Below are 14319 nucleotides of genomic sequence, written 5' to 3'. Positions count from 1 at the left end.
GAGCACATGACGTTGAAAGCAGCTTTGAGATGATGAATACTGTATCATTACCACACAGAAATAGCTTTTCCTTAATTACAGAAATGCCACACTGGGAGGACGGGTCTGTCAGTGTGATACTATTCTCCCTTGCTATGGTTCTGAGAACACAGTCCAAACAGAATTAGAAGAGACTTACGTGGATTATATAATTGAGGAACCTAATTGAGAAAAGAGAGAGTAACTGCAAAATTTCAGTAATCACTGTATTACCTTGGAGCCAATGCCTTGAGCAACTTTTCTTCTGGATTGAAAGGAGCCATCACAGGTTTTAGGGTGCTGACATTAGGTAAACACCCACATTTGAAGGGTGCTTGGTAGGTGTGCTCTTCCCATTGCGACTTTTGTGCTGGCATTATGTCAAGGGGCACAACAAAACTACCTGGCAGTTTGCCTCTCTTGACAGGGTGAGGGCAGCCCCACTGTCACAGTTAATCTTCTGCTGGGCTAAAGTCCCCCCCACCAAAGTTTCAATTTGATACAATTCCTATTTCCCTTGAAAACCTGCCTTTATTGTGTTGCTGGTAATGCCGACTACCATGTTTTCACTGCAAAACGATTGAATTTCAGGAGTGTGTTGTGAGAGCCTGGCATGTTTTATTAAAAAGGAAAGAGAAAAGAAAGAGAGGTGGAAATAGAAGAATATAGAGAGACGTTCAGTGTTGATGTGAGAACTTGGTGTCTTTCTTTTTCTTTTAACTATTTATGAGTGGTAATGGCTTGGCTACACCTTTTGCCTGCTACCCTTTTAGCCTTTCTATGTGAGAGGAGAAGAAGAAGAAGAAAGACGTACTGGGTAATTTTACATTTAGAAAGTTGTAGATGCTGTTAAATTGTTCTGGATTATCGTGACTTTTGCTCAACACCTACAGTTGCATTTATCCCAGCGCCCAAGCTCAGACACTGTTGAATCGTGCGCCCTTCACCATAGGGGTTACCTGCAATCGCACCTGTATCACTGTAGTACAATGGTACTGGTGTAAGTCTTTTTAAAAAATTGACTTACACAGTCATTCCCAGAAGCATGGAAGAGTGAAGAATAGGAAAGCATTGCAGCAAACCAGCTTCCTTTGTAACCTTGTAAATGGAAAGGAGGCCATGGTGGGGTCACCTCAGAGTTTTCTTTTGTGGTCAAATAGTCTGTAAAGAAAATTTTATTTGTGCTAACATGTTTTAAATATGTGGTATGCCAGAGCATCCTTTTTTTTTTTTTTTTTGTATTTTAATACAGAACTACAACATTACCTTTGGCACGGCATCACTATTTTATTAACAGTGCCTCTGAATTTAGTCATTTTTAGGGTTCATCTATTTAATAAGTAGGAAGCAAGAAATACTTTTTCATGGTGGTAGATAGCATTCTTCTTCTGCAGCACGTGAGAGAACCAGACCTCAGACTTTCAGTAGGTTTCAAAGGGCCTTCACCAGTCAGCCTTTATGGTTGTAGGACTTCAATTTTGGCCAACATTTTAATCTTTAAAAATCTAGTTTCTTTTAGTCACACTCTCAGGCTTATCAGACGATTTCATGTGGGGCTTTCTCCAGCCCAGGATATACAGTTGGTACACAGGACCTTCATCAAGGATGTTCTTGCAGCTGAAGAGCTCGGCCTAGGAAGAAGTCTCAAAGAGTCCCTTCCTTGGAGACATGCTAAGCCCTCCTCAGAGACACTGGGGGTCTCTGACTTGTTTTTGGACTTTATGGCATCTTTGTCTATAAAATGGCAAAAACAGTGGGTTACACTATTTGAGCTGTGATAGTACAACTGGCTTTTGGTGTCAACTTCAACAGTCGTGAGCAGTAGAAATGGCACTGAGTTAGAGGACCCAGCCCAGGTTTCTAGGCCCTCTCTGCTCCTCGCTGTTTGCACACCTTGGTCAGGTGGTGCCTTTGTTTTCCTGAGCCCCGTCTCCTCCCTGTCAGATAGCACAAAGATGATGTCATCTGCCTCAGAGAGTTAGTGGAAAGATTAAACAAAACAGTACGTGTGGACATACTTTCTGGATAGTAAGGCAATCTCTGAATGCTAGTTACTAGTGTTCTTATTAAATTTAAGTAATACTTATTAGTTTCTTAAACAAAGGTAACTTTATACGTACTTTTTCTTAAAGCTTTGTCACAAATCTAGTTTTTATACATTTGGTAAAAATTGTGTTATAGTAGCTTTTGGTCTCTTATACGCATATTTTTTCTTAATAACCATTGAATTAAGAGTCTTATGAAGCTCTATTGTAATATGGAATAAAAGGCTCATGTCGTTAATTGGAGACATGCTCAGCAATATAAAGCATAAGGCTTTAATACAGGAGTAAGATTCAATTTAAAAACAATCCTTGAAAAGGTCTCGTCCCCTTCTAGCAGTAATGTACCTGCCATGCTTATATGCATCATCTCAGTGCTAGTGTATTTCTTAGAAAGTAAGCAGTGTTTCCATGTGTTTGTGTTTTTTAAATCCTCTTAGAAGGCAGTGGTGTCGTACCTTTTTTGATAGTGAAATATTTTTGCCTCTGAGTATTATAATTCAATTTGTAAGCCACGACCCCTCATAAACTGCTGTTATCACTCTGATTAATAAAGAACCAATTGGCCATTGCAGCTCCGTCACTTGGGGAATGACGAGGTCCACATCGTCTGGTCTGAACACTCCAGGGACTACCGCAGGGGCATTATCCCGACTGCCTTCGGAGACGTTTCAATCATTATTTACCCAGTGAAGAATCACATGTTCTTTATCGCGATCACAAAGAAACCCGAGGTACGTTTTCACCGCATTACCACTCTGACTCATATAGCATTTGCCATATGATTCATTGTTTTTGAAAAACAATGAGGTAAATATGTTAAAGGGGACTTTTTTCCAACTGGTGGTTGTCTCACATATATCTGAATTCCACATGCTATATGGGAATTCAGTATGAATTGGGATTTTCAGAGTACCTTTCCTCAGGAGCACAGAATTCTGTATTGTTATGACTAGACTCTTTGTAAATTATAGTGTGAAGACATTAATGGTATTTTAAGTGTTTTTAATTTAAAATGTTTTTAATTAAAAAAAATGGTAATTTTAAATTTGGGACACATTGATTAATAATAATAAGAGTTGAACGAACCCCATGTCACATCTAGTATTTTGTGGATGGCTGTGGGTATAGAATTCGACCTTGTGTGACAAACAGGCGCTGCTCACGGAGCCTCTGACTGCTGCTAATGGGGGTCAATCCTGAAGGATTGCGAGCATGGCCGTGAAGCAGGCCAGGCCTCTGCAGCACAGCCCGCCCACGCGATGATTTTTAACAATTGAAGCACCTTGCCACAGAATCAATGCAGCCACGTCAATTGGTATTGATCATGGAAACGGCTGGAACAATCCAATGGTTGTGTGCCGTGTACTAAATTGGCTGCGGTTTCGATCCTTGCCATGCCTTTAGTGGTATTTTAGCGGTGCTTTATATAGTGACTTGTTTTTGTGTTGGAATTATTAATAGCAGGGTTTGCTTTTAAGTTTTTAATTAAACGTTTAGCATAGTTAAGTCACTCCTCAAGAAAATGACTTTGTGCTCTAGGTTGGTATTAAGTGTAATCTTCATTTTCATTCCAAATTGTTCTCTTGAAGGAGCTAAAAGTTACCATTCTAAATACTATTTTTGAGCTTTAAAATAATAAGTGAGACTTCCTGGGATTTATAGCATAATCGAAAGTGTTAAAGTCATGTAGATTAAATGAGCTAAGAAGTGAAAGGTGCTTCAAACGGTGGCTGGCTCAGAATAAAAGCCATCTGAGTGTTAGTTGCTGTTGTTATTACCATTGCTAGTAATTTTTCAGTTACAGTCGCCACCATGAAAATAGAATAAATAATGAATCATTTCTCAGACTAGACACAGTGTGGGTCACCTCCTGAATTCAGAATAGCCCCGCTCTGGCTGGTGAGAACCCTGACATAAAGGGAACCCTCTTTTCTATTCAGGGAGTAAAAAGATGCCACAAGTTGTTCATACTAAATATTTGTGTTATCTTTGATTCATGTCTTTGTGTGTGTAGAAAGTTTTCACTCTTGTATAAGAAAGTGGCTCTGAGTGCTAATAACATTTGTGTTTGTCCAGGAAGAACACTAGTTTAAGAATTAAATTGAAAATGTTGATGTTAGACAACCAACGGATTTAGTGTCCTGTAGCTTCCCAATCTGCAAAATGTGGTTCTTTATTATTTAGTATGGAATAACTGGCTTTATTAGTTCATTTAAAACATGGCCCTCGAAATGTCACTTACCATCCTAAAAATGTCACCTTTGTTTTTTGTAGTAAATAAAGAACATGAAAGGTGTTCCAATTCACTTCACAGTGTCAAAAGTGAAACTTTTAACTTTCTTAAAAAATGATTTTTTAAAAGGCATTACAGTTTTAACGCATGAAAACAAGTATTAACATATCTTTTCAAAATTTCTTTAGAAAATATATGTAAGTTTTATAAATTTGGTCATAAATTTTGACAAGATGAATTGAGCAAATCGCTGTCTTAATATTTCAATTCAAAAAGCCTAAAGGGAAGAAGAGAATAATGGCCAACTGGAAATTTAGTGTTATCCCCACATTTAAAGTACAAACCATTACAATGTAATAAAATTAATCCAGACATTTCCAGGGCAAGTGTGGCTGACCTTTTGTTCACCAACCACTGACCCCAGGGTGAATGCAAGAGGCTTGTGGAGGGAAAGTCTGTTTGTTTGGCTTCAGTCCCTGGTATTTAAATTGCATTCCCTAATCAAATGAAAAGGCTGTCCTCTCTATCAGGTTACAGAATCCATGGCAACATTTGGCCTTTTATATCCATAATGTTAGCCTTTTTGTTTGCATCTAAGTAGAGACACCTGGAGCAATGTTAACATTAACCGATTTAGCATTAATAGCTTCATTATATAAGAATTTCTGATCAGATAGCTGTTACTTTTGTTATATTGCTTCAGCTTGTATTGTTGTCATTTTTTATCTCCCTGCTTGGCAACCAGGCAATGATTTGCAAATTTTTTTTGTCTTGATTAATTAAGCAATATAATTATCAGTAACCGTGATGCAGTCTTTGCTCAACAAAGCTTCTGAGAGAAAACAATGGTAAGTCTGTTAGTATGAATGCATTCCACGCGTCCCAGATGCATGAGGATATTATGGACAATGAGGGGAAAGGCCGCCTGTGAGCGAGGACAAAGGGTGCCACGCAGACTCGACACACTGCACATACCGCCAGGGACATGCTGCGGGCTCCCTGGGACACAGACGCCTCGTTAGATTACAGCTAGTCAGCAGAGATTAATTCTCAGCCATTTGGTGCAATAATTTACCCATTCCCCAGTCTTTTAACTAGTGCTCCTCAGTGTGGAAGTAAAGGCTTTGTACTCAAAAGATTTATTTAACCTTGCCTACTTTTAGGGATCTCCACCAAAATGATTATTTTTGCTTAGAAATTGTATTGACGCAGCTGCTTGAAGTTGAGGAATATTCCTTTGGAGGAGGACAGGATTATGCACAAGTTTCACAAATTGTAGGTAGAGTCAAAGGCATTCTTTTAGCACCTATATATTTCATTGGAATATAGTATGACTCTGGTCTAAGTACATTTATTTTACTGGTCTCTGGGCAGTCATACTTCTCTAAGGATAATTTTAATCCTTTTTTAGGAGGGGAAAAAAAAACCTCATCAGTACACAAAAGTCCTGCTCATTGGATAGAGTCATGCATATTCAAATTGTACTTTCATTCACTCAGCCTCATTAATAGCGTATGTAATAATGTAGGGCTATTTGTAATACAAGCTCACAGGCAGCATTGCTTCCAAGTCCTTTGAAATTTAACATATTTTGCTTTTTCATTCCATACACCTCCCTTAAATATACAAATTATGTGCCTGGCAGAATCTGCCTCCTTTTAATAATACACAGCATTTGCGAAATGGTATGTTGAAGAAGTGTGGGTGTGCTGTATGAGCACAGAAAACCCTCGCGTCTGAGAGGGTCTGCTCACTTCTTGAGCTTTTCATTGAACTTTTAATAAATAAATAAATAAATATCAGTGTGTTCAGCAACACGATTTCATTGTGAAATCACTTTCAAAGTAAGTTCATCTCTGTAAATGTTGACATGGTAGTTTTTGGTCATGGAAAAGAAATGTGCTGTTGTCAGATTGCTGGGGGGGGGGGTTATTTCTATTTTCATTACTAAGTCAGTAGTCGAGGAAGACTTGCATATAGAGCCAAACATGAGTGCTTGAAAGAGTTTATTTAAATGCCTAATTTGTTCTGCAGAAAAGGGGTTCATAAAGCTTCCATAGTGCAGTAAGAACCCGTGTTGCTTTTCTTTTTTCAGCAACTAAAAACAATTTTGGTGTTCAAAACATTTGCTTTTATGAATTTGTGAAGGTAGGTTTAATGTTCTGTCATGTTTATCTCTAGGCACATTAGCACCTGGCTAGTGACTATCTGGCCAGAGGGCAGTCGTGCTGGAGCAGCCTTGACCGGGCGCAGTTAGGACAAGAGAAACCTTTGGGGAAGCTAAGAGTTCTCCTTATCACCTCAACCAGAATGTCAGTTTTATAAGTGAAAGACATGTTAATGTCCTGCAGACTCTCCTTACTTGGACCTGGTGGATATGGGCAGGGGAGAAAAATGGATGATTCAGCCATTTCTGAGAAGTACAGGCAGGAAAGAATGCCAGGATAGAGGACGAGACCCCAGAGTTCCAGTTTCTGTGCTGCCACAAGTGGGTGCGGGTCTTGGGAAGGTCTCTTAATTTCTTTGGACTCTTATTTCCTCAGGTGTAGCATTCCGTTTGGGGACCAAGTATTCTCTGCAGTCCTTTGCAGGGATTCTAAGTGCCCCTTTAAGACAATGGGCCCTGTTTGATCCTTCCCTTCCTATACACCCATCCTTTCCCTAAGCTGCCCCAACTTACCAGGTTGCTGTCAAGGTGGTATTTGTCTCCCTTGTAGGCTCAGCAGCTACATACTCAGAGCGTATGCGTGTGTGTGTGTGCGCTCTATGCTCACATGCTCACATTGCTCTTCAGGAAGACAGCTAGCCCAGGACCTTCACCTGGAGCCAGTGCCCAGAAATGCTGGTTAAGGTTGATGCACCAGAAATCACAAAAGCATTTGCACATGTAAGGTGAAGGGTAACCAGTATTGGCATCTCTGTTTGAAAGGAAATCTTTTACTAATGTGGCTTCATTATATATGGAGTATGTTTGACTGCAACATGGTTATGGAAATTTCTTTTTATTTCATCTATGCAATTTTCTTAAATATTTATCTCAACCTCAACCAAATAACCTTTTTGAGATTAAAGCATATCCTTTAAAATATTCTGGGAAGTTCTCAGGGAAAGTAAATTATAAACTTCTGAATATGTGAAGAATCATTTATTCTAAAAGGTAATTGAGAATGCTGAATAACCAGAATTTACTAAAAGACTTTTTTTTTTAAGATTTTATTTTTTTAAGTAATCTCTACATCCTACATGGGGCTTGAACTTACAGCCCCAAGATCAAACATCGCATGCTCTGCTGACTAAGCCAGCCAGGCATCCCAGAAATATGTTATTAAATCTATTATCATGATATATTGTTTTAGGAATTTATTATTATTGTTACTGGAGTTTTTTTAGTAAAGGAATGACATTGAGAACTTTGTGAAAGGCAGCTGTCACTTGCAGATGTTATATCAAAAACAAATTTCTAATTCATTGCCACTCCTAATTAGAGGAATTCCCTGGATACAAGGGATTTATATTATTTCTTTTGTCCAGTTTTTGAAAGACTCTCTGAGTCACCCACAAGCAGTTGACAAAAAATAATAAAGAACATTTATTTATAAGATAAGCCCCAATACAGATGGAAAAAATCTATAGCCTATTATTAACTCCTAGCTCCTGTTTTATCCTTTACAACAATTTGGCTATTGAGAATTCTTTCTCCATTGATTTACCTCAAAAGTTGACATTGTTTTTCCTTTTTTTCAGTTTTCCTTTGATATATACATCTTTCTATCCTTTGCCTTATCCTTCCTCCCTCGGCAGCCAGACCCAGCCTGTGTAAATGTACGCTGTGTGGCAAACGGTAGAGCCCGCTTTGTGTCAGAAACCAAGACTGTTCTCATCCTCTACCTCTGAGCTGCCTCAGTAGGAAGGGCCTCCTGGCCAAGAGACCGGGTGTGTTCTCCTGATTGTTCTGTCAGGGTGTCAGAAGTACACAGAACTCCTCTGTGAGAAGAAACAACACCCAGTGCCCCCAGAATTCAAGAATTTCTCCTGAAGGTGTATTTTCTGTACACTCCTTGAAATCTATTAGTTTGTTGTTTGTTGTTTGGGGGTTTTGTTGTCAGGTTTTCTTCGTGCATACTTCCATCACAGCTGCATCTCACTGATTATGGGCTGCTTCTAGCGTTAGTCATAGGAAGAAGTGTACTTATTGTTTTAAGGAATGGGTTTTGATTGTCTTAAGTGTGGTGTTGCCAAAAATAGGAGGAAGGGGCTATTCTTTCTTATTTTCTTTTTGTTGGTTGTCATTGTTGCCTGGAGTAGGCAACTCTGAATGGTTTTAGACTGAATAGCTCCTTGATTTTCCTCTTTGGAATTAAGATGCCCACTCTCCCCCCACCCCAAGAGTACTGTCATAAGGGGGAAGACACTCATTATTTTTCATAATTAGTAAAACTAACAGTTTCATCCTTATTTGCTCTTGTCTGAGTCTCCTCAAGTGTGACTATTCCTCTGTGCTCTAGGTGCTGATCTCAAGATAGGTTTAGTCAGTCTTTGCAGTTTTTACATCTCTGTGTTTTGACTGTGAAGCTTTTTCTCAAACCCACCAAATGGAAGAAGAGGGATAGCACCAGAAGCCTGCTCAGGACCCTAGGACCACACTGTCACCCTTTCATCCTGGCCTTTTGGGCACCTCCATGAAGCAAAAAGACAGACAGTCACAACAGATCGTGTTCTAGAAATGTGCAGGGGGTCAGCCGATTTGGTTAATGTCCAGTGGTCAGAGCCTCAGGAGCTGGAGGCTTCTTCTCACTCATTCAGGCAATGTATCTGTTGAGGCTGCTTCATGCCAGATACAGTGTCAAGGGCTGGTGGTCTCATGCTCCTGGAATCCCAGTTTTAGTAAGGGAGAGAGCCAATAAATAAGTAAGTAAATGGTTCAACTAGAGACTTTCAGATAGGAGCTTTGGTGTTATAAAGAAAATTAAACAGAGTGACAGGATGGGCAAGAAGGAAGCAGCTTTAGTTCAGGTAGGGGGGATTCTAGTTTCCAGTCCAGCATCTAGGGAGCTTGGAAGTCATCACCCCCATCGTAACAACATGAAGAAAGCTCAACAAACTGAAAATCAGCAGCTCTTCTTTGACCCATCAGAGAATTAAAGTCACAAGGAAAATCACTGCCCCCAAGTTGGAGAGACAGGCAGATACACAGAATCATAACTTGCCATAGCAGAAGCCCGGGAACAGAAATCCCTGGGGAACCAATAACAGGGTAGGAAAATGTCAACTGTAGTTGACCAATTGCTGGAGGCTACCTGTACACAAATTTGCAAGTTAGAGTCAAGAGGGGCCTGGTCTTTGGGAGACCCCCACACTTCTGTGTGTTTCACTCTAGGAGCCCTACCACTTTCTCACAGTGAGGATTGGAGGGGGGAAAAAACCCTCGTACTTCAGCAGAGGGAGGGGAAGGAAGCCATTTTGAAATACACCTGGAGCATTCTGTTCTTCTTAACCAAGCCTGTCCTGAAGAGGAGTGTTTTACCAGAGCCCTTACCTACTGGGGTTTTACCAGAACCTAGCCAACCTGGGGGAAAGGAAGCACCAAACTCAAGTTCCCTCTAGCTTTGCTATCTCACCTAAGGAGGAAGTGGGGAACAGAAAAACAAAACAAAGCTGAGAAGCACTTGTGAAGGTCATAGCCCAGAGACCCAGGCTCATTGAAAGACTGAGACCTGATTATAAGTCTGTGGAACACTTCTCCCCCACACCTTATCACAACATCAAAAGGACTTTTGTATAGTAACAACTGAAAGAACCTCACATCTAAGACCTTATTTAGGAGAGACAATAGGGGAGACAAAAACACAGGCATCCAAGGAGATTTTAGCCTTTGTCATGATCTTCGACAGCTTCAGCAGACAATAGGCAGAACCTGACTCCAAGAGAGACACACATAAAGCCTCACACTAAAGACCTATTTATTTCAGTTCCTTTTACATGGTATATTATGTTCAGCTTTTAACAAAAAACTACAAGGCATACTAAAAGTCAAAAAAAAAAAAAAGCCAGTTTGAAGAGACAAAACAAGCATCAGAATCAGACTCAGATTTGGCAGAGATTTTGAAATTATCAGAGCAGGAGTTTAAAATAATTATGATTAATATGTTCAGAGTTATAATAGAAAAGGTGGACAGCATGCAAGAAGAGATAACTTAATGTAGCAGAGAGATGCAGACTCCAAGAAAGAATTAAAAGGAAATGCTAGAAATAAAAAACACTGTAACAGAAATGAAAATGCCTGTGATGGGCTCATTAATCAACTGGACAACTGAGGAAAGGAGTTGTGAGCTTGAAGATAAGTCAGTAGAAACCTTGGAACTGAAATGCAAAAGGAAAAAATGATGAAAAAACCTGAACAGGGGCACCTGAGTGGCTCAGTTGGTTAGTGTCTGCCTTAGGCTCAGGTCATGATCCCAAGGTCCTGGGATCAAGCCCCACGTAGGGATCCCTGGTCAGCGGAGAACCTGCTTCTCCCTCTCCCCACTATCACCCCCACCCTGCTCATGCTTTCTCTCACTGTCTCTCTCTCTCTCTGTCTCTCTTTCTCTCTCTCAAATAAATAAAATCTTAAAAAAAAAAAAAAAAGGCCTGAATAAAACATTTAAGACCTGTGAGACAAAGGTAAAAGATCTAATATACACCTCATGGGAATACCAAGAGGAAAAGAAAGGAACAGAAGAACTATTTGAAATTATAATTAAATATATAATATATTTTTAATATACATGAGAATTTTTCAAATTAATGACAGATACTAAACCACAACTCCAGGAAGCATAGAAAATACCAAGTAGGATAAATACTAAGATATCTATAGCTAGATATATCATATTCAAACTATGTTTTAGAAACTGAATGTTTGTGCCCCTACCCCCGGAATTCATTGTTTGAAACCTAACCCCCAAGGTGATGGTATTTGGAGATAGGGCCTTTGGGAGGTGATTAGGTCGTCAGGGTAAAGCCCTTAGGAATGGAATTAGTTACAAAAGAGACCCCAGAGCACTCCCTTACCACTTCCTCCATGTGAGGACATAGAGATAGCCATCTATGAACCAGGAAGCAGGCCCTCACCAGACACCAGGTCTCCTGACATCTTAGTCTTGGACTTTCCAGCCTCCAGAACTGTGAGAAATAAATTTCTGTTGTTACAAGCTACCCAGTGTATGACATGTTGTTATAGCGGCCCAAACAGACTAAGACATACCAAAAATCAAAAATAAAGGGAAAATCTTGAAAGAAACCAGAGTTTAAAAATAACTATAGAGGAGCATGGGTAAGTAATACAGTAGACTCCTCTTCAGAAATCATAAAAGCGAGAAGCAAGTGGATGAAAATGAAGTGTTGAAAGAAACCCACCAACATAGTATTCTGTATCCTTCAAAAGGGAAAGAAAAAATAAGGATTTTACAGACACAGGGCGCCTGGGTGGCACAGCGGTTAAGCGTCTGCCTTCGGCTCAGGGCATGATCCCGGCGTTCTGGGATCGAGCCCCACATCAGGCTCCTCCGCTATGAGCCTGCTTCTTCCTCTCCCACTCCCCCTGCTTGTGTTCCCTCTCTCGCTGGCTGTCTCTCTCTCTGTCAAATAAATAAATAAAATCTTAAAAAAAAAAAAAAAGGATTTTACAGACAAACAAAGCTTAGGAAATCTGTGGGCAGTCGACCTGCCTTGCAAGAAATGTTAAAATAAATTCATCAAAGAGAAGGAAAATGATATAGATCAGAAATACAGATCTACTTTTAAAAGGAAGAGCTTTAGAGAAGAAATAAATGTAGGTAAATGAAATCTTTTGTTTTTCTAATTCCTAATTGATCTAGCAGATAATAGTTTGTTCTAAATAATAATAGCAACCATGTATTCAGTGATTGGATAAGTAATGAATGACAGCAATGTTACGAGGATGGAAGGAAAGAATTGGCAATACTCTGTTATAAGGTATTTGTACTACCTGTGGAGCAGAATAGTGCTATTTGAAAGAGGACTTGAATTAGTTACAAATGTCTATGTCAAACTCAAGAACAATCAGCAAAAAAAGTGAAAAAAAAAATAAAAAGCTATCATGGATATGCTAAGAAAAGAGAAAAATTGGAATTATATAAAATGTTCAATTAAAATCAGAGAAGGCATGGGGAGCCTGGGTGGCCTGGTCTGTTAAGTGTCCGACTTTTGGTTTCAGCTCAAGTCATGATCTCAGGGTTGTGAGATCGAGCCCCACGTCAGGCTGTTTGCTGGGTTCAGAGCCTACTTAAGATTCTCTCTCCCCTCTCATCCTCTCCCCCCGCCCCCCGCCTCTCCTGCTGGCATACACACTCTCTCTCTCAAAAAAAAAAAAAAAAAAATCAGAGAAGACAGAAAAAGGATAGGAAATGACAAGAGGAACAAGTGAAATACACTAACAGACCTGGTGGATAGTAATCTAACTATATCAATCCTCACTTTACATGTCAACAGTCCAAATACACCAATTAAAAGAAAAAAGACTGTCAGTGGATTAAAAAAGAAAGCAAACCCAACTGTATGTTGTCTACAAGAAACCTACTTTAAATTATAAAGGCACAGATTAAAAGTAAAGGGATGGAGAAAGATATCCCACACTAACACGAATTAGTAGAAAGCTGGACTGGCTATATCAATACCAGACAAAGCTGACTTCAGAGAAAGGAAAATGATCAGGGATGAAGAGGGACACTATAGGTGGGCAGAGAAAGCTCCCCCAGGGGTGATGCTTTAGCTCCCCAGGAGGTGACCCCCAAATGGAGCAGGAGAGGCACCCCTCAAGGAGCATCAAGCAAAGAGGACAGCAAGAGCAAAGTCCTTACAGAGGCATGAGCTTCATAAGAATGAGGAAAGATGTCTGCTGTGGCCAGAGTAGGGGGAGGGGGTGCAAAGAGGAAGGCTGGGGAAGCTGAGAGCTTCCATGGCTCCAAGTGAAGACTCTGACCTTGATAAGCTTAGAAAGGCAGGCAGTCTAACCACATTCTTCTCTGTAAAATAGATTAAGTGTCAGCCTCAAGGAATTGTGGGCATTACTTATTTGCCTGTGATCTCTGAGCTCCGAACCTGGCCCAGCAGAGGGAGCTTAGTAAAAGGAGCCACAACCATTGTGCTCATCATCAAAAATCAAATATTCCTGGGTTCTTTAACCCCTTGTTCTATGATTCATTTGTTATTCTGTTTTAATATAACCTCTTGATTAATTCCAAAATAGTTCAATTATGTATATTACTTTCATCTCAGTTACTAAGAATTCTAGTCCAAAGGTGTCAAAGGGGAATCCCTTATAGACCCAGTTAATCCATCAGCCTACTTTAAAAGACATTCATGGAGATGCTATGGTTGTTCCCTAAGGGAACTTTCTCCCTATTTGGAAATTCTTTTTCTGTGTCTACCCCAGGCTCTGCAAAATAGAGTTTAAGTGTGTTTCACTTATCTTTCAAGAAACTAGCCCAAGTCCAATGAGCTGTTTTCCAGCTGGCCCCTCCTCAGCAAGCATCACCTCACTGGTGACCTTGTGGAGTTGTGCATTCCCAGAGGACACTGCCATGCCATCCCCTTTCCACGTCTGTGCATAAGAAGGTCAGAACAGGTGATCTTTAAGGGCTCTTCTGCCTCTGCCATCTAGGATTCCAGGACCTGCTATAGTTTCCCCCTCTGGGAAGTTCACAATCCCATAGTGTGAACTTAAGAACTGAAAGAGTATATTTGCACCCATAAAGTTATGCTTGAGATGTCAAAATGAGTGCCAGATAAATTAAAAATTAAAAACTTGCATTGAAGTACAATAAATTTCCCACTGGAAAAAAAAACAAACAAACAATAGCAGTTATGTTATTTGCCAGAGAGGCTGAGGAGTCCCTAGACTGAAAACTTTATTAAAATTTTGTAAAAATAAAATGTGTTAAATTCTAAGCACTCTCACGTGCTCTGTGTTTCCATAGGTCTTGTACAGATCATTTTTTGATGGAGAATCCCATACTGAAA

General features: G+C 39.9%; 1 protein-coding gene across 10 annotated transcripts in view; it reads left to right on the top strand.

The window, feature by feature from the left end:
* Positions 1–14319, top strand: part of RALGAPA2 (Ral GTPase activating protein catalytic subunit alpha 2) — a 305650-nt gene that overhangs the window by 200327 nt on the left and 91004 nt on the right. For all 10 annotated transcript variants that reach the window (XM_057312702.1, XM_057312701.1, XM_057312700.1 and 7 more), the window contains one exon: positions 2636–2794. In XM_057312702.1, the coding sequence (XP_057168685.1) occupies positions 2636–2794 (159 nt within the window). The remainder of the gene's footprint in view (positions 1–2635; positions 2795–14319) is intronic.

Source organism: Ursus arctos, unplaced genomic scaffold (assembly GCF_023065955.2).
Source record: "Ursus arctos isolate Adak ecotype North America unplaced genomic scaffold, UrsArc2.0 scaffold_16, whole genome shotgun sequence".
In the NCBI taxonomy this organism is placed as follows: Eukaryota; Metazoa; Chordata; class Mammalia; order Carnivora; family Ursidae; genus Ursus; species Ursus arctos.
The sequence above is the reverse complement of the archived record's forward strand: the minus strand, read 5'-3'. Positions and strand labels throughout refer to the sequence as shown.